Below are 26,505 nucleotides of genomic sequence, written 5' to 3' on the forward strand. Positions count from 1 at the left end.
CAAAGAGGCAATCTCTGCAAGCTTCATTGCTACTGAGCAACATTGAGCGCATAATCGCTGCGCATAGCTTTTAATTCTGCCCAAGTCTACACTACTGGAACAGAGTGTACGGAACAAAGACTGGTTCACCGTGAAAAGGGTAACCAAGCGAATTACACTTAGCAGGGATAACATGAAACGGTTATACAACAGGAACACTTTTGGCTTCAGAAGCGTGAGACTTATGGTGGGGGGCGAGTTATCTGCAGTCAGCTACAGGCACACCCCTTGAAACCTCCAACTACCCCCAACAGATGTGCTGCACACAGTGTTTATGATAGCTTCATGGGAGGTTTCTAGAGTGGTATCCATCACTCCTGGAAAAGCAGGCTCCCACAACAAGGAACGGCCCTAGACCCACGTTACACACCATCTTTGCAGACAACTCCCAGATTTTGGACAGTAGGAGTCCTTTAGTCGTCACCAAAATCATCCATTCTGTTGCCTAGCTAGAGAAAAGGCACCAAGCAGGACTGAGATATTGCCATTGCTTAACCCAGGTGCCGGCAGGGCAAGGACTTAATTCAGTGCTAGCATTAGAATCCTTGGTCATTTGTTTTTTTTCAGAATCTGCCACTGTTCTTGCCTCCTAGAAGGCTCAAGCAACTGGTTGCCAAATACAAGAACCCAGGTCCCAAGCACACTGGTTGCGAAGTAGAGCTGTAGGTGTGCTCGACTTCAGGCACATGGCCCGCACAATCGCTACACAGAAACAAGTAATGACGCTGAGGGGCTAGACAATAAATCTATGGTGCATAGCGAACAGTGGAGTAACTTTTTGGTGAACATTTTGGGGGGCAGTGGGGACATTAAAATTACACAGTTGAATTAGCGAGTAACGAATTAGCGAGTAACATCCAAGACTAAAGCCTCAGGGTGGGGGCTGCGGCACGTATTGCAGTTTTAGATTAGGTACTTACTTGTATGTGGTGATGAGGTCACTGCCACCATCTTCCTGAAGTATCTTTTCACCTTTCTTCCAGGTGTGGCCTGTAATGTTTGAGGGTGGTGCAGTGATATTGCAAAAGAGCATGGCATGGGTGCCGGATACAAAATGGGAAGGGCCAGTGAACACTTCCGGATCTGATGAAGGAAAAAAAAAAAATTATAGACCAGCACTGAGATTTGAAAGACCTGCTCCGACACCCATCACCCTCTACAAATTAGTATCCAGCTCCTGCTCAGTAACTGGTGGATCCAACATAAGCAACAGAAAAAGGTGTGTACGCAATGTAGCCAGATCACTACAGCCCATGGTCCCCAATTAGAGAAGTCAACCTCACATTATCAAATAACTAAAATGTGGATGGCAAGTAATGCCACAGAATCACCACTTAACTACACGCACTAACCTGCATTAAAAAATGATAAAGTATTTAGTACCCACTGAAAGGTGGCAAGTCAGTGTATTGTTGTGTATATTCAAAGCTTTGGGCACTTCAGGCTAGGTTTTGTGTCACCGCCATCAACAGAACTGCACCACCATCAACAGTCATCCTATCAGACCCATTTTTTGACCAAGACAACCCCACCTTTCCCAGCCATCCCGCTGTGACCGTCACAACATCTGCAGATATTTGTTCCTGTTTCTACAGACCCAAGTTGTACCCACAGGTTAAACGGCAATGTCAAAGACACTCCAGAGTTCCAGTGCAAGTCCAAATAGGTCCCGTTTTATCGAGTGGCTACCTACACCCAGTGTTCTTTCTGGACTTGTAAATTCGAATGCCAAAATACATTTCCACAGTCTGGTCAAACAAAAAAACTGCAAACAAGTTTAAAACCATTTTGCAAAAAGGAATGCTTGGACATACAAAACAGAACGATTCTATACGACTGACAGGAACCTACAGTAAAGCACCACATTTAGGAAGAAGCAAACAGTGCGGGTATGGAGGAAGAAGCCATACAAGAGAAAGGGTTGGCCTCACAGGAGCGAAGTTTGCGACTAGCAGGATCGACAATCTTTTTGGACCCGATATCGAAGCAGGATATTCAAACTGGAACCATGATGCCAAAAGTAGCACAACCCTTTCCAAGGAGGCTTGAGGTGGCACGCTTGTAGGAGTACAAGGTTAACAGGGATGGGAGTGCCTTGGTTCTACACAAGAAGGTAGAGGAAGGAGTCTTCAGGAAATGCCACAAAAGGAGAGAAGCATTGGAGACGTTCACATCCAGCTGGTCCACACGCCACCTTAAGCACCCAGTTGGCAACTCACATTCAATCACGATCACATTGGCCTGCGAACGAATCCACTTGACCTTGGGGGTCTTCCATAGATGGTTTCGGTCAGGATCATTGCTTACCCGGCACTCATAGGTGCCAGAGTCTTCCACGCGTAGGGAGGCAACATAGATTGCACTGGTGGCATGCATGTTGTAGGTGGCATTGATCTGGATGCGGTCCTGCCTAGCACCATCCCAGAGCTGATCAAACGTGTCATTTGGCTCGTTGGCTTCAAACCACCACTGTATTTCAGGAATGGGCTGGCCGACAGCCTCGCAGTGCAGCTCCACACTGTCGCCACTCAGTCTCACTTGGGACATGGGTGACTTTATGAAGCCAGCTAGGGAGGGAGAGGTGTTAGTGCAAAAGAGTTAGAAAATAGAAAAAGTAGTAGCAAGCCAAAAAAGGTTAGTTGTTAATGACAACAGCCCAGACAAACTTAGCATGTAATAAAGAAGCAGGGCCTTGACTGCACAACTAAGATTTCCTTTTAAAGCAAACAAAATTCCCACCACCAGACTCCCAAACGCCAAGCAAATGCTAAACCTTTGAGAGCCCATAGCGCAAAATGCTGTTTCAGCTTACACCTCCAAATCCTGAACCCTTGATCAAAAAACTATTCACAAACTGGAAAGAACACCTACTGCAGATCGGATTCGAGCATTGCAGGTCCGCTAGAGAACTGGTACCAAGGCAGTTGTACTCAATCCAAGCAGCCAGCAACAGACGTTCAAGTACAGGCCTGGTCAGTATTCAAAAAAGTGGAATACAAAACTGACCCACTGAAAGGAGTAGCCATCTAGGTTGCATGGCTAAACAAGTGATGGGTACCTGCTACTTACCAGGGACGTCCCAATCAATAAAGCGTTTAGTCACTTGAATCTGCTGCTACATATAAAGCATTTGTCTGCTTCCTCAGTCATAGCAAAAAAGAAATAAGCCTAGATTCTAATATTCAAATCAAAAGATCAGCATGTCCACAAATTACCAAGGACATCTCTGTAGAAAAATCAACCACTCCGATCACACAAACAAAGAGCCAGATAAAATCCAGTCAGAGTATTTTACACAAGTGTTTTGGATTGGGGCATAAAGAAACTTTGCTTTTTCCAACATTGTCCCGAATGACGCTGTGCCTATTTGGCAAATTCTTCAGATCAGCTGGTAATATCTGTGCTCCTTCCTGTGGCATTGCTCTACCCGTTACCACTGATAAGACATCCATTGAACAGAAATTAATCAGCTCTACAGATAAGAGGTGTACTGGCACTTCAGCTCAAAAATTGGCAAATGCCCCAAAGAAAAACTAAAAATAGGAATCTGAAAGGGTAAAAATACATCTTTAATGTGCATAGAAATATTATACAAAAATTTTCTAAATCTAGAATTCCTTCTGGGAATGGGACTTTTCCCCCCCCTCACTAAAAATAAATCATTTTACTCCCAACTTTAATAAAAAACAGGGAGTAAAATACTTCCACAAAAAAAAAATATATATATACATATCGTATGCGGTGCAGTTTCTATGCAGGATAGGTTTCCTTTTCTGTTGGAAGCCTTTTACCCAAAACAGGAGTTAAAAATGAATGCTGGGTCCCATCTATCCATGTGTGCATACATACATACAACACGTGGTCCACCCAGTGTACTTTATTTCCTTTAATGTTTTGCCCATTTCACTCCTTCTCCACAAGGAATAAGAAGCCTTATCACCACCTATAGGCAGGCAGCCTTTTGCCAACTGTTGCATAACCTCACATGCACTTAGAGCATCTAAAATGTGATTTTACTGCATAACCTATGCGCCCAATGAGCAATTGGTCAAATATTCAATTTAATCATCATGAATCTGATGGGCCATGTTATTTATTGTACTCTCGACCGAGCAAACGTCTACTGAAGACCATTACTTTAATAACGCCATTCTGGCTCATCTAAGTTGAACAATTCCCTGCAAATTTAGGACCATCATTGTTTGTCGTAGATAGAACAATTGCATTTTAAGAGGCATGGAACCCTCACCTTAAACCAGCTTACCGTAGATCGTGGCTTAAAGGGGTGCCACATTAAAAGGACTTCTGATTTGAAGAGCTAAATAAAACAAGCTCCTCTGTCATGCATCTCACAGTAGGCAGGAGCTACTGCAGGGGAACCATGATACACCGCAAACTGAAATACTAAATTCCACACGAGATGCACTTTCTGCCCATTATGTCTGATCCATTGCATTTAAGTGGGCCCTATATGTGGCCCAATTCTTTATTGCCATAACACTAGTTATTGGCACATTCCTTTTTGTAGGGCAACATTGGCCTAGGAAGCCCAACGTTTCTCCCGGTAACTGTAGGTATTAAGCTAACCAGGCTCTTGTAGCATAGAAGCCGAATGTAAATGGACACAGAGCAATTTTAAAACTTGGGGATCCTTGCTGGTTTCGAAATAGAAGGGAGCTGGGAGTCATTTAGCTCCTGCATGTAGCCTAGAAGAAGAATCTGGTTAGCTTTGTGAAGGGTATGAACCTTTCCCACCCCCCCCTAGGCGCTTCAGGGTGAAGCGAGTACCATAGATGTGGTTACCAGGTTACCCCGGTGGGGGTGGGGGGGTGTATGGTAAGAGGGAGGTGGGAGAAGTGGGCCGTGCTTAGAAACCCTGCACAAGCACAATATGGCATGAAATACAGATGTATAGACTTAATGCCCATATAAAGAGAAGCCATTTTTTGTAGTTCTGGTAGATGCATTCAGTCCTGCATGGCTGCGCAGTAAACGGGCCCAATTAAGAAAATGTAACTTTTTTGCATCAAGTCGAAGTTACAATTGCAGAACGCCAAGTAGGATCTCCTTGTCCCCACAGTGGTAGCTCCTAGTCACTGGTTAATGCTGGATACCCAGAAGCTAATTTTAGCTCCTGCTTCCACCATCTTAATTTCGATCCCTGATATTAGACATGTGCTGTACCAAATTCAATCTTCATGCCAGCAAACATTCACAGATAGCAAATCACATAGCCGCCGTACCAAACACTGGTAAGAAAGGTTGCAGTGAAGTTCAGCCCAGCAAGTTTAGAAGACTACAGCACAAACAATTCACTTAGTGAAGTCGCGCTACACACAAAAAAAGACCTCCACCTTAACACGGATGACTAAAGATGGTTGGTTGCTAACCCGTTGAGACAGCTGCTTCTCCACACCACCCTACTCAACTTTGTGGAGTTGGGAACTACATAATTGTTAGGGTGAAGACTGGAACTAGGAGATTGTGTTTAAATTAACTACCATACACGGGGGGGGCGCTGTTGAGCAGCCTAAGTAATGGCTGCCTAGCTCTCAAGCTCCGTGTACTGCCAGCTTTCATCCGGAATCATCGGCGGCCATCCCATGAATCCCTGGCCATCACCTCACAAGCCGATAGCCGACACCTTGCTGTATGCCCACGTGTGATTTGGAGGAGAACCGGAGTTGGAGGCCCACACTACAGCGGCCAGCAATTTTGCTAGGTGTGCGGCCGGGGCTGCGTCGCCTTGGGGTGCGGCCGTGGCTGTGTCGCCTTGGGGTGCGGCCGGGGCTGCCGTGTCTGGTTGGCCCTGTGGGCGAACTCCCACCAGGCTGCAGCGGAATACGCCACGCTCAAATACCCCGGGCCCGCCCCCCTCCCTCCCTCCCTCCCTGTTCAAATCCGACCCAGAGGTCGCGCAGCTGCCTGCATTGCCTTCCACCGGAGTGGAAGGCAAGGGCACCCCCATGCCAGTGGGCGCTGCCTGGGCCCAGGGTGAGCCGCTGCCGGATAGCTCCCCTCCTCCTGTGCTTCTCAACACTGACTGCATCCACCCGTGGGGGACAGGGCAGACTCGACTGGCCACGGTGTAGTGCGGCCACCACTTAGGGACGCCATCACCGGGGGCCTTCATCACGGTCGAGCTGCTCCACTGTCGTCCTGCTGGACAGTACATGTGGTGCAGTCGCCCTGAAGACTGAAAGGTGGGTGCTGGGGGCATGTTCATGCCTGCTTCCTCCCAGTCTGCCCCAGACACCCCTCATAACTCCCACCATCAGGCCCAAGGCACCTCATCACCCATCGTACCCGGGGAGACGGTTTCATGCCGCGGCAGCATGACCCAGGCTAATATGTGGCAGTCTGGGCAGGCACGCTAACCGTCGTAGGCTCTGAGCCCTGGTGGAACTGCTCACATCCCACTTCACCGAGTGCCATACCCCACTCCTATACATGCAGCTTACTATTGAGACATTACCAACTACAGGGCACCTTGCTGGTCAGGCAGCAGGAACGAGATCACCCATAATTTTCTTCTGTTTCCATCCATGACATCGCTCGAACCGCGGCCCAGCCTGCAACACCACACAAATATCAATTCCTCTGACGGGAAGGCACATCAGCGCACCAACCCTGCACGACTACCGAGGGGCACCCGAACCTCCACGGTGGTACACTCTCCACTATTACTACGGCTTCACAATATTTCTGGGCCCCCACCCGACTGGCTGCCCTACCACTGCACCTGGATACCAACAATCAGCGGATACCATACAGCTAACTATATTGTCATGTCTAACAGATCCCAGGGCGCCAGTAAAACAGGAGCTATGTCTACGTTTGCTAAAGCAACGCCTAAATCGGATCAGGGCCACACGTCTAATCAAGATGAATCTACCTTGCCCCCACCGCCCTGGCACCTGACCTTACGGCAATGCTGGAATCCATGACCAAGAATCTGCTTCACTTCACAAGAAACTACACGATATAAAATGCCAACGTTGCGTCGCTCAAATCCCAAATAGACCACGCAGGCACCAGGATCACGGAGGCGGGAGCACGAATCAGTGCCAATGAAGATCGTATACACAGCCTCCAAGACACAGAAGGTTCCCTTAGCCGGGATATGAAAATGGTTAAGGCCAAATGTGACAACCTGAATCGAGATCGCGCAGGAATATAAGTATAATTTGTGTTCCTGAAAATGCTCAACGGCCGCATGGAATTGGCGGGTGAAGATCTACTGAAAGAGCTGCTAGACAACCCCACCCTGTCCCTTCTTCACGGTAGAGCAGTCTCACAGAGCCTTGTCATCATGCCCTGCACACAGAGATTTTCCCAGGCCAGTTATCGCTAAAATACTCAATTATAGAGACATAGACCTTATCCTCCGTCTAACCCGTGAGAAGGGGGAACTGCACTTGGGCTCCCAGACAATCAAGATCTTCCCTGACTTCACGGTGGGGGTGCAGTAGGAGAGGCGCCAGTTCCTTGGGGTCAAAAAGATGCTGCGAGAACGGAGCATACCCTACTCAATACTGTTCCCAGCACGGCTGAGATTCACATTTAAGGAGAAATACTTTTTCATGGTTTCCCACGAGGCAATGAAGTTCACAGAAGCACAGACACCGCTCAATACCCCTCCTGGGGACCACAAGGACAATGACAGAAGCCCCTCAACTGCTTCCAATTCTCTAATAATCTAACAACTAATATCCTTCAGCATCTGGTATGTTAGCATTTCCCTATGGGCGTACGTAGCGCCTTGACACTTGTATCGCCAAGCTGCATAGGCGAACTTCTAAGCCGCCTCATGGCACCGTCTCATGAAGCGACACTGGCACATACTCCTACGCATATCTAGCTGGGTTGATCGAAGCTGCTGGGCCAGGGCTACTGATGTAATGACTCCATCTGCTGGCCCACATGTCCATTGAAGGACAAACTATGTTCCAAGGACCTACAGAGCCGAATTTTACGTACCCCTGTGGTACTTTCACTACTTCTTTTCGTTTTTGGTTGGCAACATAGTACCCCACTGCACTTGCAAAACTACATTGGAAGTTCTGTTTGGTGCAAGCCCCTGTTGGGCCAGAAGCGTGGTCAGTCCATGTTGGGATCGGCCTGCTGACACCAATTTCTGGGTGGTTATTAGAGGTGGGAGGGAAAGGGTGCCGCTGGCTATAACTGGATGGCGAGGGACGGGGAGGTAGGGTTCTGGGAAGTTATATTGGAAAAGGCAGAGGCAGACTGGCAGGTTGCGCTATAAGAGTAACTGCACAAACTGTGGGTGCATGCCACGACAGGTGAGCTGGGATGTGCCCTAGACAAGAGAAATGGCCACTACCATAATGTCAGAGATTGAGTAACCACACCAATGCCTGTAAAATGATGGCCTATGCCAATAGACATGGTAGCAAAATACTTCTGCTGCAAGAAACTCTACGTGCTGCCTGGCAGTGAACATGGTACCATCATGGGGACCTAACAGATACTACACTTCGACTCCACACAGGCCACCAGAGGCGTGCTGACACTGATCCACAAATACATTAAATTCATACTACACAAGAGCTACATAGATCCCGATGGCAGATATGTCATATTACACTGTACCATAGTAAACAGGGAGTACCTTATTGTAAACACCTACGGTCCCAATGTGATACCCCCGAGTTTGTGGACACAGGCAGCTATACTGCTAGGCTATGTGAGAATCCAGATCATAGGGGGGGGGGGGGGGGGGGGGCGGGGAGGGATCCTTGTCCGGCGCTGCACGCAGACTACATAGTCACAGCGCAACACTTAACATTCGAGATGCTTGGAGGACACTGCACCATCAACGGCGTGAATATACCCATTACTCCTCTGTCCATGATAGCTCCTCCAGAATTGGCCTGTTCAGGTGAAGTGATGGGCAGGGTGGAGGGAGCACAGATACTGACTCGCACATTATCTGACCATGCCCCAGTTACCCCATCAGTAGAACTGGAAACACCCGGGCCGACATTCAGCACATGGCGCTTTAAATCCACGGCCCTCAGGGGCATTGTGTTCAAGGCTGATATATTAGCCGATCAAGTCTTTTTTTTTAGTACAACACCCCTCAGACTACTTCCATTGGCGTCCGGTGGGATACCTTCAAAGCATATATCAGGGTGATGTCCATATCCAGAGAATCGGGAGTGCTAAAAACGATAAGAGCCACCCTCAGCCACTCTGAAACCAGACTGCGTGAGTTGGAACAGGAATGCTCGACAGCGGCTGACCCCGCCAAACTTGCTCTAATTAGCGAGAAACTCCTGACATTCAACACACATGCCACTAGAGAAGTCCAATACTTTAGCCGCCCACAGGCTGCTCGAAAATATGGGGACAGTGAGACCCGGGAACACACTAGCAAGGGAACACACTAGCAACTAATAAGGGGGTGGGGAATGGGGCCAGGCCCAGATTGCCTCTATCAAGGATGAACAAGGCATCTCACAATGGTCAGACCAACAGATATTGGATATATTCACCGAATTCTACACAACCCTATATTCCCAACCCCCTGAACAGCATGAGGGACCTCCTTGATCAGATACCCACAACGTGCGTCTCCTCCTCGACCAGAGACCAGCTGGACTCCCAGATCATACTGGACGAGATAGTCAGGACCATCTCAGACCTGCCTAAAGGTAAAGTACCGGGTGCTGACGGACTCACGGCTGAATTATCCCAGTAACACAGCCATACTAGCCCCCAAACGAATGGAAGTCTAGAACGAATCACACCACGCGTCTGTCCTTCCTCCTTCCTTGCGTGAAGCAGTTATAACGGCGTTGCTTAAGCCTGGCGATGAATGTGGTTCATACAGGCCCCTCTCCCTTATGAACTAGACACTAAGATCTTTGCCAAGGTGATAGCGAACTGTTTCCTCCCAATTATGACGCATCTGGTCCATGATCAAGCAAGCTTTGTACCGGGGAGAGCTACTTTCCATAGCATTAGGCGGCTGTTTAATGTGATGGCCCAAATTGACCAGGACGCACACGCAATTGCTGTCACACTCGACGCTCAAAGAGCGTTCGATATGATACCATGGAAGTATATGCGGCTAAGACAATGGGCATCGGCCCCAATATGATTGGATACATTAAAATACTATACACCTCCCCAGTGGCCAGGCTGACTCCCTGACATCCACTCTGTTCACACTCTTCAGAGGCACCCAACAGGGCTGCCCACTCTTCCCCAATCCTCTTTGCAATAGCAATGGAGCCTATGGCAGACCACGCCATTCCCACAGGGGGATACGATTAAAAGACACTCCAGAAATTATCTCTCTTATGCAGCTGATGTATTACTATACATTAGGGACCCTGCCGCCCATCTTGATCCTATACTACGAGACATCACACGCATAGGCACCCTTTTAGGATTCACAATCAAATGCTCCAAATCCGAGGTCTTTCCGCTTACTAACTCTACCCAACAACCAGCCACCGAATATCCCCTCCGCTGGTCCCCCGGCAGAACCAGATATTGGGGGTCCAGGTGTCCCCAAGCAAGACCACCCTGCTCGCAGACAACTACCTGGCTGCAGCACAGCTAGTCGAGACGAAAATGGCACGGTGGCGCTCTCTCCCACTGTCATTTGCCAGGAGGCTCTCTCCCTCATCAAGATGGTCCTACTTCCCAAGTTGTTATACACCTTCAGTAACATACCCATATGGACCGGGGGAAATACTTCCCGAGATTACACAAATCATATGCACAGTTCCTATGGCACCCCAGTGCACAAGAAATGGTTTGATATGACGCTCCCATATGAGAAGGGGGAGGGGGTTACTGCCCCCAACCTAATATCCTATTGGACAGCTGCACAGGCCCAGTACACCACTCACTGGTACTCTGGCTCCCAAACCTGCCCACATGTCGAGCTGGAAATCCTGGCAGCAACCGCGCTAACATAATGACCCTCATATTACATCAGCACTATGTGCCAGACTCTCCCATCGACCCAATCGGAACCACCTTACGTGCCTGGAATGGATTGCTATATCCAACAACGGAATCCCCATCCCATTATAAATTGCTCCCCGTGTGGGCTTTCCCCGGGCTGGAGCCTACACACGACACTGCCCTGGTTCGGCATTGGGGGACTCTAGGCTACCATGCACTGACCGCGAGAGCAGGTTTATTGACCCACAGACATGGAGGCCAGGCCACTGTCTGCATTGGAGATCCTTCAATATTATAGGCTCATGCTGCATTTTCGCAGCACATGGCCCGCTTTTCCTAATGCACCCCCTGACACTCCAGCGATTGCATACATTGCTAACTCGGGCGGCGCCCTTGGCGTTGTCTCCTCTTTATATAAGAGGAGACTAGAGGACGCCCCGGTCCAGGTTTCCAGGGCACGCAGCGATGGGCAGAGGAACTGTGCTTTGAGGTCTCCGACCAGTTGTGGGGAAAAATGGGCTCACATACCAATAACGTTTCCCTCATCTTCCGCCATCGAACTATGCAGTATAAACTACTGAACAGGTAATACTACACCCCTCAAGATTTCTAAGTTTGCCCACACCACTACACATTCCTGTCCCCGCTGCAAGGCGGAGAAAGCTGACCATTTGCATATGTTCTGGACTTGCCATAAACTGGGGGAATTCTGGGGAAGAATCCTAGAGACACTAGCCGAGGTTGACACTACAATCAACCCTGACCCACTGGAAATCTTTTTTGGGGTGTGGAAAACATTAAATGCATGGCTAAATTCTTAAATATAAAGCTGCATAGTGGCCAGGAAATGTGTACTTCAAAGCTGGAAGAGCCCCTCTCCCGACATTTCAGAAGTGGTTAAGCTTGCTCACATGGTCTCAAAACTGAAGAATACCTTCCTATGCTCCCTACTCATTCCCGCCCCAAGAACATATGGTCTACATTCAACAGCTACCTTAACAATCAAGGAGAGTACATCTGAGAGTGGCTCGTCTCCGGCCCCATTGGAACGTACTTGAACACCATGAAACATCATACTTTGTTACTCCATGTGTTATGCTATTGCTTTTGCAGTTACTGCACTACTGTTCATGTGTATATTGAATACATCATTCGCTTTAACATGTGTTTGTTGTAAACATCTGCCAACAAAAAAAATGAGCTACCATATACACATGTATTACAGGTATTTAATAATGAAAAGATTGGGGCAGCAGGGCGAGTGGGTTGACGTGGTGTGGAAGGGTTTAACAGAGCCTGGAACCTGTTAGTTAATGGTTTAAGTCCAGCAACAAGACGTAAAAGGAATCATCCCGCTTATCCAGGCGAGCATACATACAGCGCACGCGTTCCATTTTGCCTACCCATTGTACTTTATTTCTTTAATGTTTTGCCCATTTCACTCCTCCCCATGGAATAAAAAGCCTTACCGCCACCTAGAGGAAGGCAGACATTTTGCCAACTATTGAATAACCTCACATGCACTTAAGGCCTCTAAAATATGAATTTCCTGCATAACCTATGCACAATTGGTCAAATCATCAATTTAACCATTATGAAACTGATGAGCTGTTATTATTGTACTTTCGACCGAGCAAATATACATCCATGGTCTGCTGAAGATAATGACCAACTATGCCATTCCCCCTCATCTAAATTCAACAACTAATTTTCTGATAAAACATGGCCATAAATACATGCCATACTGAGAGTTTATTGCGTTTTAAGCAAAGATGCATGCAACGGTTGAGCCTTCACCTTGCCCTATAAAGTGTCTTATAGGGACAATACAGGGTTTGTAAGTGTGGTTGGTTTCTACGGAGAATCCATTACACTAGGTGCAGTTATCACTGCAATACACTGTTGGTGTATTAAGTTATTGTGGCATAAATCAGGGCACCCAACAGATTCTTTTAAAACACAAAAAGGATCTGTTGCCGAGTCTACATTTCACAAAAACTTTCCTGGAACTGTATTTTTTTTTTTTTAACATATCTAATGTGTAGCATCATTGGGCTGTAAGTAGTGCTTTAAATAGGCCTGTTACTTTCACAACCCGTGCGACTACCATTGGCCAGGTCTTATAACAATGTTGCAAATACACGTTTTATGTGTACTCTTGTTGGTCGGTCATTAACACAATTACATTTTTGTAACCCACCCTCGTTGAACATTATGGCTGGTTTGAACACATGTTCCAAATCAAGTACAATTATAAAACAATGGGAGCAAAACAAAATTATAAGGCAGGGACACAGAAGACTCATTTTCAGAATCAAGCTTTATTACCAATGTATACACTTTGTGCCTATGCCAGTGGTGTGAGTTGATCACACATTACCGGAAACGAGACTTCCCATTGTCGGGCCGACCTATCGAAAGAAACCTCCGCCCAACTATGCATTATGCAACAGCATGTCTCACCAGTTCAATTCTTCATATGCTGGTGGCATTGATGCAGACTAACAGTGCCACATAGTTCATGAAGGTCCACATTCAGCGAGTATAGCACTACAATACAAATATTTTACAAACATTACTGTGCTTTCACAAGCCCAAATGGCTGCATTCTTGTCCGTGGGGCAACAAAAAAGGTAGTGGCACACCTCTCTAGAAAGAAAAGGGCACGATAACCTGTTCCATGATTTTTTTGCCGCCCACTTTGAGAGTCCGAGGCCATCGTTTTTTGCTCAATGTACTTTTCACAAAGGAGGAATATCCATTTGCATAATCAGTCTTGGTCCTGCCCACAGGGGCAGTCCAGCAACGAAATGTCTGGCATATTGTCCAAAGGAGACAAAGGTCTACACCAGAATTCTTTGCCACTGGAAGAATTAGATGGCTAGGCCCTCTCTCTCAAGAACAGGAACCAATTGCCGCGCTACTTTCCCACCAAGACCAACTGTTTAGCTCCTGCTTGAAGGCCTAGCCTCCATGAAGAATCTGAGCATGCCTGCATCAACTGATCCAGAAGCGGAATCAGAGGACTATGTGCTGATCAGACCAGAGATCTCAGCCCAGTACATGGACAAGTGTCCTAGTACCATTTACACCACCCCCCCCCCCCCTCAAGTATGAGAAGCTCAAGGTGCCTGTGCGGCCCTGGGACCTGAAATTGCACCAACGGATTCGCCTCCTGGTCCTTCAGTGGATGCCCACTCGGTATGATTTTGCAAACTTTTCGTCAACAATCTGTCTTCCTTGGGGGTCTCCTCAACCAGATGCCAGCCTCAGAAGCCAAAACATGTGCGTAAGGACGATGTGGAGCTTTCATCACAATTAACAAAAACCGCATCTCTGCCTTTGAGCTCCTTGGACACTACCAGGGAATTGCAGATTCGTGACCATCATTCTATCCAAGGGTCTTGGGCTCCTCCTTTCACAAGTGCGTCATCCCCGGAGGATGCTACACAAAGCACAGGTAATGCCTGTAGAAACTGGCAGAACTGTCTTTTCAGTACCCTAGAGACCTTGACCAAAGGACACAAGGAAAATCTACCAACAGTACTATCGTGAACAGAGGGGCAGTCAGGTCGAGTTTGCATCTAGAAACACTTGTGTACCGGCACGTTATAAAGGACATCAATAAAAACATTTTAAAAAGTAGTAAGGGTTGGAAATGTGCAATACTGGATTAATGCAAGTTACTGTTCATAGGAATCAATGCAGAGTTTAAGTGAGATCAAACCAATGTCAGTACATACAGCATTCACAAGTTGTGCCAAAAGGTCAGCATGCAGTCTCGAAGTGACCTTTAAGTTGGTTTCTATTCTAGTCAGAATTCCCTACAGGAGACAAAGGTCAAGAGACATGAAACCACCAAGGGAGGTAATCTATTTCTAAACCAAAGACCAACATTTCAAGGCTTGCATAAATGACATACCTTTGACCATAAAGAGATAGACCAACTGATACCTTTACACTGTTGCCTTGCAAGTCTTTGGCAGAGGCAATCCCCTACTTACTGATACCATCGATACACCTCGTTTGTATTAATGTATGCACTGTGTTTTGAGTCATGATTATAGATATTTGCCACCCCGCAGGCAAACAGTTATATGGTACCGCATTATCAATCTAATCCTGGTAATTATACTAACCATTTAGAGTTACCTATTGTGATGCACCTACTGTTATTCCTGGCCAGTACCTATCTGATGTTACATTTACCCTGTGCATAAGTAGTACTTAGACATGTGACATAGCTAGCTCATACTAGTTCCGCTTATACTATGTATGCTTATATGGGGTTCCCTGCCAAACTGTTGCTCATTCGACTGATTGATAGCTATTACTGTACAGCTGGTGACTATACACCCCGATTGCCTCCTTTCCACCATGTCCATCTCTGTCCCTACACCACCTTGGATTAAGCCAACTAAATTCCCCATCTTAAGTATTGCCTCCAGCCTACCTCTTTCAGACCAACCACTTTTCTACCAGAGCTAAAACTAGTGAACCAGCATATTAACATAGATGTTGCCATTTCTACTAGCCCTAAAGGCACATCACACCCCAATTGAAGCCTACAAATCTCCACCACTATACTAGCACACAATATTTCATGCCCTATTGAAACTAGAAATATCAGGCTGTGCTCAGGATTTACTAAAACCTACGGTCCACAGACCCACGTGTTTACCATACCCAAACATGTTCTCAAAAATCCCGCTAATAAGACCAACAACTCTAAAAAAAAAAAACGACCAGTCAGAGAAACCCAGTTACCAACCCTCCAATTACAGATACACCGACTATCAAAAGGTGCCTTAAATAACACAAGATCACTGGTAGTGCATGCGAGCGACATAGCAGACCTGATCATTTCTAATGATTTCGATTTTATTTTTAGCCATTACGGAGACTTGGCTCCATGCAGCGGCCGGCCGTCTCTCCTTTTAGCCATACCTGATAACTACACTATCCTGAGAACAGATAGAGAAGTTTCAAGAGGAGGTGATAGTCTTTATTTGCTAAGTGAAACCTAGGGCTGAGCGCATCCTCGTCACCACATGTCCAGTCCAGCAAACTGCTCGCTGTGAAACTCCCCATCTCAAGAGTCAGGCACCTTAATGGTGCACCTAATCTATAGACCTCCAGGTCCTGTTGGCTCCATCGAGGAAATCATTACCACTAGAATATCTGCCAACACCAAACCTACCTCGCAAATATTAGTGCTAGGAGATTTCAACCTTGGTCTTAACGACCAACACGCACTGGCGCTTTCAAACACTTACTAAATTTGACTTCACACAAAGAGTCCATCAGCCTACCCATGATAAAGGCAGAACCTGACTGGGTGGCTGATATAATTGCGAAACAGCAATTACCTCCATCAAACCCAGTCTTGGACTGACCATCACTTAGTATCATTCACAATACAGGCAAACTTACCTCCCATCAAGACTAAGCCAATAGCTCCTCACAAGGAACATCACAGTAGACAGGTTACTACCACACCTGCTGCACATCTGAAACCTGTTGCCAACTACTTCTGACCCAGGTACCTTAGTGGACTTGTATAAAACCACCATCATGTTCCTCGGGTCGATGTGGTGGTTTAGGCCTTCTCTTTTGCCCTAACTTTCTCTGTTCTCCCTCTCCCACTACTCTTCCTGTCCTCCCCTCTTGAATTCATGAATAAAATCTTTAATTCCATGCATGCCATTTCTTTTCTTATCATCTACCGCCCTCCTGGTCCCCTCGGTTCATTCTTTGATGACATTGATTATCTCCTCAGCCTCATCTCCCCTAGTCCCACCCGTTTAATAGTACTAGGCGACTTTAATCTCCATCTTCCCTCCAACCCTTCTGACTCTCTTCTTTCCATCCTGGACTCCTACCTTCTTACTCCTCTCCCATTCCCTCCCACTCACCTATCTGGCTCTACCCTTGATCTCATCTATCATCATTCATTCATTGTCTTTCCCCATTTCAACCCTAACTATCCGGCCACTCCTTACTTTCCCTCTCCCTCACTCCCGCCCTCCCTCCCTCCTTCCTTCCTTCTACTGGTGTGATCTGCGCAACTTAGACCCCTCATTTCTTTGCTTCCTGCTCCTCTTCCCCCCCCCCCCGAATTCTCCTCCCTCTGCAGATAAAGCATCCTCCACCTTAACCTCTTCCCTTACTTCTACTTTAGACCTCTACCCTCTCCTAGTTTCGTCCTTCTCGCAAACCTGCCCAACCATGGCCCACTGCTCACCTTTCCTCCATGTGTCCTTAGACGCCTTGAACGTCGCTGGCGCAAACACCCCTCCACTTCTAACCAATCTACTTTTACTATCACTCGCTCTATAACTGTCTCAACTCTGCTAAACGTACTTCCTTCAGACCTCCACTCTCAATCCCCTCACCCCCATCTGTTAAATTCACTAGTCTTCTCCCTCAACTACTCCTGATCACTACTGCCTCTCTGCCTCTGATCTTGCCAATTTCTTTTCTAGTAAAGTCCTCCAGCTTCGCCAAGACATCCTCTCCTTCGCTCCCCCATCTCCTCCTCCTCCCCCCTCCCTTTACAATGTCATCCTTCACTCCTGTTACTCAGAAGTCTCCCTCCTCCTGTCTAAACCCCATCCGTCCTCTTCACCCTGTGACCCCATTCCTACCTCCCTTATTCCCAAAATCTACCCCCTCCTCATTCCCTACCTTACCTCCTTAACACTCGTCTAGCTACATATACCTTCCCATCCTCCTTGATGCACGCCACCACCATCCCTATTTTGAAAAAACCTTCTGCCAACCCCCACCTAGCCTCTAGCTATCGCCCTAGCTCCCTTCCTCTCTAAACTTCTTGAATGCATAGTCTATACTCAACTCTCCTCCTTCGTCTCCACTTTCTCTCCTCTGCCCCTTACTCAATCTGGTTTGTCCTCACCACTCCGCTGAAACTGCCCTCACTTCTGTTCTTAACTCTTCTCTCTGCCCACTACTCCAAGTACTCCTCCATACTTATCCTCCTCAACCTCTCTGCTGCCTTTGATACTGTTGATCACCCTCTACTCCTAAATGCTCGCTTCCCTTGGCCTCAAACACTTTACTGGTTCGCCTCATATCTATTCCGACCACACCTTTGCTGTTTCCTAGGGCGGTAACTCCTCTACTACCCATCCTCTCAAACACGGCATCCCTCAAGGTTCTGTCCTTGGCCCCCTCTTCTCACTCTACACCTTCTTCCTAGCTCCTATCATCTTCTCCTTCGTCATCTCACACCATTTCTACGCTGATGACACCCAACTCTTTCTTCCCTTCTCCTCTGACATTCACCTTAAGCTCTCTTCATGCCCTTCAGCAATTAAATCTTGGATGTCCTCACTTTTTAACTCTCAATACTGACAAAAGTGAAGTCCCTTTCTTCCCTGCTAATCCACATCCTGCTCCCTCCCCCCTCCTTATATTCTCTTCTCCCCTTCCCCATTTCTCCCCACGCCCGCAATCTTGGCATTCATATTAATTCTAATCTCACCTTCTCCCATAATCTCTCACTGCCAGATCTCGCCGTTTCCACCTTAATAAAATCTGTCAAATTCGCCCCTACCTTACTCATCCGCTCCCTTGAGACTAAATGGCTGAAACTCCAGCCCAAAGAGATAAGCAACTATGGATAGAGAAAGCAACAGATAAATTTAAAAAAAGTGACAATATTTGTAACTTAACACCCAAATTGAAGACATCCAATAAGCCGCCAAAACTATTCCAAATATTTAAATCCTTAGAAGAACCTACTTCTACCACCACCTCCCATGTGCCCAGTGTCAGACTGTAGTATGGTTCAGGAGGCTTGCGAAGAAAAGCAAGGGACCAGTTTCTCCTGGCACACTCCACCTCAAAACCGCTCGTTAACCTTCCTGTGGCGGTGAAAGTCCCTCAGGCCTCCACCCCCATATGTTCTTTCAGCTCCATCATAGTATCAGATATGAAGAAGTTACTATGCTGAATGAAACCCACCTCTTGCGCAGAACATCTTCTCCCACCAAAAACCATTACTGAGCATAGAGCCGCCTTTGCCCCTTTCGTAACGCTTCCTTCCGGGACAAACACATCCCGCTCTCCATCAATGGAGCAATCGAATGGTTCCAATCCTTCCTGTTCCACTGTGTCTACAGAATCCATTGGGGAAGATGCCTTTTCTTTTCACCTCCTGCATCCATCCTCTGGAGTGGTGTCAATCTGTCACAGGTGCAGCTTAACATTTATATTCAGCCCCTCTGCTCCCTCTTGAGAGACCAGGCGTCTTTTATTTTTTACCAACTACGCAGACGACATGCAATTGGCTATGGAACTCAGTGGGGACCACTCCTTAGACTCTTCCAAACTGCATTCACTTACCAATCAGATCGAACTGTGGATGTCTGACAATTGGATGTGCATTAATGAGGGAAGACAGTTGCTCATTATTGGCGCTTCCCAGGCCAGGGGCAAGCTTAGTGCCAATCACGGCAATTTCACTATAAACCAGTATCCCTGACCAACACAAAGTAAAAACCCTAAGTGTCACTCTAGAAGCCTCACTCAACTCGGACGAACACACCAACATGATTAGCAGAAACTGTAATTAGCAACTCCGAAATATAAGACCATTTCTAACAGAAAAAGAATGTCGTCACCATCGGCCGTGCCACTATTCTACCAAGGCTAGACTACTGTAATGCGCTACTTCTAGGGGCAAACACCAGTCATAAGAGGTCAGAATTCAGAATGATGCAGTGCAAATTATAAAAAAAATATCCCATGGAGGGAGCACATTTCAGAATATCAGAAGGAACTGTCAATACATGATCCCATCAAATTTCAAACATGCACAATAATCAACTGCTATCTTTTTTCCCGCTATTCACTCAGAAAACTATGCTCTTCCGACCTGGCCCTGGTTTCCTGACCGATCGGCAAACGGGCCAAGGGTCGAAATTTCGCAGTTCCGGCAGACCAGCTGTGGAAATCTACCCTGTGATCTTAGAATGGTGGACAACCTGTCCTCATTTAGCAAAATTCTCAAAACCGTACTTTTCAAGTAGTAGATTTCAGGACCTCTATGACCATTCTTCACATTGCTCAGTCTCTCTTGTTGTCTGTGTGCATGTGGGTCTTGATGCCTGCGGGCTCCCGGTGCGTTACGAAATACATTTTTCTTGTGATCTTTTATGGCCTATGGATTTTGCCGGTTCATGGTGTGCACTGGCTTCAAAAGGTTGAGGGCAGGATATTGCGCTCAGTTAGGTGTAGCCACCGCTACATCTGTTGAGGCTCTGAGGCTGAGCAAGGTGTGCCCATGCATCACTACAGATCATGGGTGAAGATCTCTGTATGACTAACTACGATTGAACAGGATATGCAGCTCTACAACACTGCTTATGGAGAGCAAGTGGGTATGGTGAATACGCATTTTATTGAAGGGGGTTTGATGCCATTTGATTCCACCTCCTCTCCGCGAGTTTACTCCTTTTTTTGAAAAACCGGAAAAAGAGAAGAAGTTATGGTGGGACTACCAATTTATCCGCAAATTAGCACAGAAGCAGATATATTAATAATATGCTAGGCAGGGTTCTTTTACATACCTCCCACGTGGTTACTTACGCATCGAAACCCACACCCCCATCTGATACGATTCTTTATGTACATGCACCTTAACATTTGACATGTGTCAAGAGTACACTGGAGCATGGTCAGGTATACTGCCGCCAGCTAAACTGTTGCCTGTGTGGGTGCGACATTGAAACATCTAGGCATATCCGAATTGAATTCCCATCCATGGCGAAAGGCGTACTGCAAATTCTGACTGTGGTTCGGATGAACTCTGGTCAGCAATCTGTGCCACTGAATTAATGGTTATCACTGCGGATGCCCGTTAGGTTTAAGAGAGTTTCAAAAATTGGTTAAGCAGTAAGGTTTAACTTAATATAGGAGATCCACCATAAAATGTATAACCAGCATTTTATTTTATATATTGATTTTATGGTGTAAACGGTTTGCGAGTCAAGCCAAATACGCTTTTGAATTACTAGCACAGTCATGTTTGATAAATTGGTGGTCATTTGCCCGAAATGCTTCTTTGTTTTTATGCAAAGACTATGTTCAAGGCATGCACCTAATTCGACACTTACCACAGCCTCCCCACCAACCCAAAGGGGGGTGAGGGAGACGAGGACGTGGGGGCTAGTCCCCAGTAGATTGTCCATTTCCAGCACTGAGAATGTTTTATAGATTACTTCAACCCCCTCCCCCCCGCCCTAAAACAGTTATAGTGCGTTATCGCATTAAGAAAGTTGCTAAAAAAAAATAAAAATTGGCCAGCGATCTACCCAGATACAAGTAAACAAAAACCTCCTCGTGCCTCCATCACACAGGAGACAGGTGAGTCATTTTATTTTTGCAGCCTATTATGTACGGTTCGTGGTTACAAACACGTCAATAAAGTGACTTGTGACAAATTAAATGAGCACCAAGCCCAGAGGGTATCGATTATGTCTCTGCACCAAGCAGCAGGCGTCAGCCAATAAGGTTGCTCAGAATGCAGGGGCAACATCCCGGTATAAAGCTGCGTTCCAAGCAAGCAGCAGACAGCTGCTCGCACACCCACTAGCATTTTCCCCTCTCCTACCCCCCCCCCCAACTGAAGGGGTTGCAGTGCCACAGCACCACTCTCCTAATGTACACCAGCCATCCTGCAAATTGAATCAATGCCCTGCAAATAGAAAAGGGCTTCGATCAGGGACTTGCTTCCATTTCCATGGCAACCGGGTTAGGTTAGCATTTCTTTAAAACAACAGGGTTGTGCACGTCACAACCCATAATTTGAAAGAGAATGCCCATTAGGAACTGGGACATAAACCTGAGGTGCTTATAACCATTATGGCGGCGTGGTAACGTCCCAGGCAACACCCAACCAATTTCTACACTCGGCACTGGTCATTATGGCCATTGTGAATTAATCACATATCCCTTTTGTCACTGGCCACAGATGCGTCACATCTTCCAAAAATTTAGTGAACAGCAGCCACGAACCCACATTTATGCCATTTGGCTAGGCTTTCTCAGAGAGATAGTCAAAGAGTCCTAGAGGAAATCCACATTGGATTAGCTTTGTTAAAAGATTAGAATGAACATTTAAAAAAACAAGGTTTCTAGGTTTTGATGACATGCTTTGCTCATTAGTACAAGATGCATGAAGAAAAGAACGCTGTATATTGGTCAAAAAGTTAGTGTAATCAAATTATGCAATCCAGGCAAAGTAAGTCTATTTCAGTCTCAAAATGTCCGTGCTGCGCACAAAAGTAACTCAAAGGAAACCGAATTGCGTTTGTACTGGCAGCAAAGCCATTTTTATTTTTCCGCGCTTGCCGCTGCCTGGGTGATCGTGCACATTCCCGGACGAAAAGTGCACGACTTAAATATTGCATTATGCTGCTTAAACTTAACGCTCACAGCAACTCCATACATTGCGAGCCCCTCCCCCACCTTTTGAAACGAGGAATGCACACGACACGCGAGCCCCACCCAACTAAAGTAACCTTGGCAGCAAGGCCGCCTCGTAGCCATAATCAGAAGCTGGCATTCGCGGCCACACTGGCCGACGTCCAACTCCTGAAGGGTAAAGACGTGACCGACTGCACGGCGCTGATCAGTCAGACCGTAAAACGTGTAGTGAGGAACCAGAAACGGTCAGGTGGAATCATATGCAATGTTAGCTCCCCGCTGCCATAACAATACCCACATACGATCCCGTCCAACTTGTTTTTTAAACCACCAAAGAGGAACTTTCACCACCCAGTCTGAACTAAATGTCAAACACCTAACTGCGGTCATAACAGAGGCTTCCTAAAGGCGCGGGGCATGCTATAAAACAACCATACCGTAAGTCGAAACCTCATTCAATACCCCGCTAGGTAACCAAAAGCCGTTACCTCAACCCCCCCCTCTCAAAAAAAATGAGACTGAGACACACACACACCCCCCCCCCCCCACGTGAGCAAGCGGTCTGTTACCGCGAAACGGGTCCTTGTTTTTCGTGATATTTTCTGACGTGGACATTATATTAAAGTACATTTTTTTGCCCGCAAACTGCTTCTCGGAGTGCCCTGCACCTTGGTACAGAGACTTTTAGACTGGGGGGGAAAAATATATATCTATGTTAAATGTATTTGTACCACGTACCGTCACCAACGGAATTGGTCCCCAGGCGCTCTGGCGGATCTGTAAATAAGGTGGGGTGGGGTGGGTTAGTAAGGTGAAGAGGGAGTAGGATAGTGAGAGGAGTGGTGTTCTGTTGGCAGCTTCAACTCGGTATACACCAGATGCTGAGCTTTGGTGCTGGTATCGGGTCTGTGATAGGCCGCGTGCGCTGTTGGTCCGGTTTATGTGTTGTTGCAGTGTTGTGAAGTGCGTGCGGCTTGTTGTGCGAGAGATGGTTGTGTGAGTTTGAGTGAGATAAGTATGCAGAGTTTGAGCTTATATTGGTTAGTGAGTTACCTGACCTTTGACATGCTAGCATTGCAGTTCTGTCCCAGTGTGGCACCAGATGGTCCCCACAACTCTCCAGATGCAGCGCGGGCCAATGTCCAGGATTCTATCTGGGTGTGGGCAAGCCAACAATTCACAGTTCCGTCCAGATGCAGCACAAGCTAGCATCCTGAAATCTGTCCAGGAGCGGGCTTGCTATCCTTCAATTAATCCCATCTAGATGCGACACAGGCTAATGTCGACAATTCCAGGTGTGGCCTGGGCTAGTCTTCAGCTTTCACCTAGGTGCGGGCATGCCAACGCTCACGGTCCTATCTAGATGAGATGCAGGCTGACATTCTCAATTTTGTCCAAATATAGACATGCTAACATTCACCACTCCATCTATGGGCGGGCATGCTAGCATTCAAAGTTTCCTCTAGATGAGACACAGGCCAATGTCCACAACTCCATCCAGGTGTGTCCATGCTAATATTCTCAATTCTATCTAGATGCGTCTGCCAGTTTGGATATGGTGCGTCCGGTACGTGCGAGTGGGCGAGTCACTTGAGGACTCGCCTGTGTCTAAGTATGTGTTCCGTCTCTGGAGCCTTCCTTTGTGGCTATTTCCATGATATCTTATGCTCTGTCGGGTGTTTAGTTCTTTGGTCTGAGTGTTTGTCCAGATTGAGTGTGGCCGGGATTGGAGTTATTTCCATCGTTGTTTTAATGTCTGCACATTCTGCTGCTTCTCCGTTGTGGTTACCCTGTGAAGAGCCATGATTTGAGGAGTTTCCTGAATGCTAGGTGATTTGTTGTGTTCCGTATATTCAGGTAGGTCATTCCAGGTTTTGGGTGCCTGGTGGGAGAAAGAGGATCCTCCGAGTTTTTTTTTCTGTTGTAGGGTTTTGGTTCCAGGCGCATGTCAGTGCTTAATCTTAGTGTTCTTGTCGGTTGATGTAGGCGTAGTTTGTCGCTTAAGAATTCTGCGCCTTGTTTGTGTATTGCTCTGTGCGTGATGCACATGGACTTGAACTTTATTCATTGTTTTAGTGGTAGCCAGTGTAGTATTTTTAGCACGGGTGAGCTTGAGGAGGCTGCTGCATTTTGTATGCGTTGCAGTTTTTTTAGAAGTCGTTCGGGCATGCCCAGGTATAGGCTGTTGGCATAGTCTACTCTGGACATGATCAGAGCGATGATTGTTTTGTTGGTGAACGACAGGAACGGTAGGTAGGATCCTTTTTGCTGCTCACAGGAGGAAGAAACATTTCTTGATTACAGAGTTTACTTGTGGCTCTAGAGTGAGATTGTTACCCATCAGGACCCCTAGTTTTTTTTACAGTTCATGGTTCTGGTGTGGTGCCGAGCTCAATTGGCCGGGGAATGCGGTTTATGTCTCCTCCCTTTTATGAAACGATCATCTCCGTTTTGCCTGAGTTGATTTTGAGATGGTTGAGGTTCATCCAGTTGAATATGTCACAAAGGCAGTTCTCTAGTGTGGTGTTTTCTTCTCTGGTATCTTGCATCTTGAAGATTATTTGAGTATCGTCGAGTATCGTCGGCGTAGTTGTAGCATGTGAGGCCATATTTTTTGATGAGTTTGATTAGTAGGTACATGTAGATGTTGAATAGCAGCGGGGAGAAGGATGAACCTTGGGGTACTCCTCACGTGGATTTTCTTGGTTTGGATTTAAAAAGGTTTCATCCATACTGTTTCTGTTCTGTTTGTTAGGAAGGATTTGATCCATAGAAGGGCAGTGTCTTGTTATCCCTAGTCCTTCTAATCTCTTTACAAGGATGGCGGGGTTGACAGTGTCGAAAGCTGCAGATAGATCAAGGAGAATCAGGGCAGTACTGTTGTCCAAGTCTGCATTTGTTTTTAGGTAGCCCCATATTGAGAGGAGAGCTGATTCTGTTCCTCTCATGGGTCTGAAACCAACTTGTGCCTGGTCTAGTAGGCAATGCTCTTCTATGAATTCTTGGGTTGTTTGGTAGCCATCCGCTTCTAGTAGTTTGGCTAAGTAAGGTATGTTGGAGATGGGTCTATAGTTAGATAAGTCCTCTACGTTTCCTGTTGAGTCTTTGAGTAGCGGCTTGATGTAGGATGATTTGAAGGCCTGTGGTACTTTACCTGTTGAGATTGAGGAGGTTCTGTGGTATTCCATGGGGGTTCCTTGTTTGAGAATTGTTTTGTATATGTCCGGGGGGGGGGGGGGGGGTCAGGGGTCTTCAGGAGAGCCCGATTTGTTGCTTTGGTTTACCAGTTTGACGAAAGTCGCAACTGATATTTCTGGGAAGTTTCATAGCTTGTTTGCGTGTTCCTCGTCGGTGTGGTTTGCGCTGTGATCGCTTGGTCGGTTTTGAATGGTATGTTGGATAGAGGTTATTTTGTTTTTGAAGTGGTCTCCAAGGTCCTCGCAGAGTTTCATTGATGGAATTGGCATGCTGTTGCAGCCCGGTGTTTTTTTTAATTTCATTTATGATTTTGAATAGTTCTTTCTGGGCGTTTGGTGCTCTGAAGATTTGGTTGTCGTAATGTTCCCCTTTGCTTTTTGTATTTCCTTTTTATATGAGCGGATCTGTTATAGGAATTTCAATTTGTTTGCAGAGGTGTTGGTCCTCCATTCAGATCCTAGTTTTCGTTTTTTTTCTTTTCATGGCGTTTAGTGGGGTGAACCACTTTGCTGTGGTTTTCTTGCGTTATGGGGTGAAGGGCTTTGCTTTGGCGATGTCGTCTAGGGTTGTTCCGATCCAGGTATGAAGTAGGACCACTTTTTTGTCCAGATCTGCTTCTTCCATGGTTGATGCTTGTGGCTTGCTGAGTTCAGTTAGGTTGGAGTCTACGGTTCTCCAATTTCTTTTCATCATGATGGGTCGTTTTTCTTGTTGCTTTTTTGTTGGAGCGGTCGTGATTATGAATGGGATGATGAGGTGGTCATTCCAAAGTATTTGAATTAGGGGTGCCGTGGTGAGATCCTTGTTGGCGATGATTACGTCAAGTGTGCCCCGAGTGGGTTGCTCCGTTGACTAGTTGTTGTAGGTTCATGG

General features: G+C 46.7%; 1 protein-coding gene across 1 annotated transcript in view; it reads right to left on the bottom strand.

Annotated features, from left to right (window-relative positions):
- BSG (basigin (Ok blood group)) overlaps positions 1–26,505 on the bottom strand; it is a 93,876-nt gene that overhangs the window by 48,482 nt on the left and 18,889 nt on the right. Inside the window, exons 2-3 of the mRNA XM_069647911.1 lie at positions 2,259–2,606; positions 960–1,122 (exon numbers count right to left, since the gene is read on the bottom strand). Coding sequence (XP_069504012.1) covers positions 960–1,122; positions 2,259–2,606 — 511 coding nt within the window. The remainder of the gene's footprint in view (positions 1–959; positions 1,123–2,258; positions 2,607–26,505) is intronic.

The sequence above is a fragment of the Ambystoma mexicanum genome, chromosome 1p, assembly GCF_040938575.1.
Source record: "Ambystoma mexicanum isolate Mex_15411 chromosome 1p, UKY_AmexF1_1, whole genome shotgun sequence".
NCBI lineage: Eukaryota > Metazoa > Chordata > Amphibia > Caudata > Ambystomatidae > Ambystoma > Ambystoma mexicanum.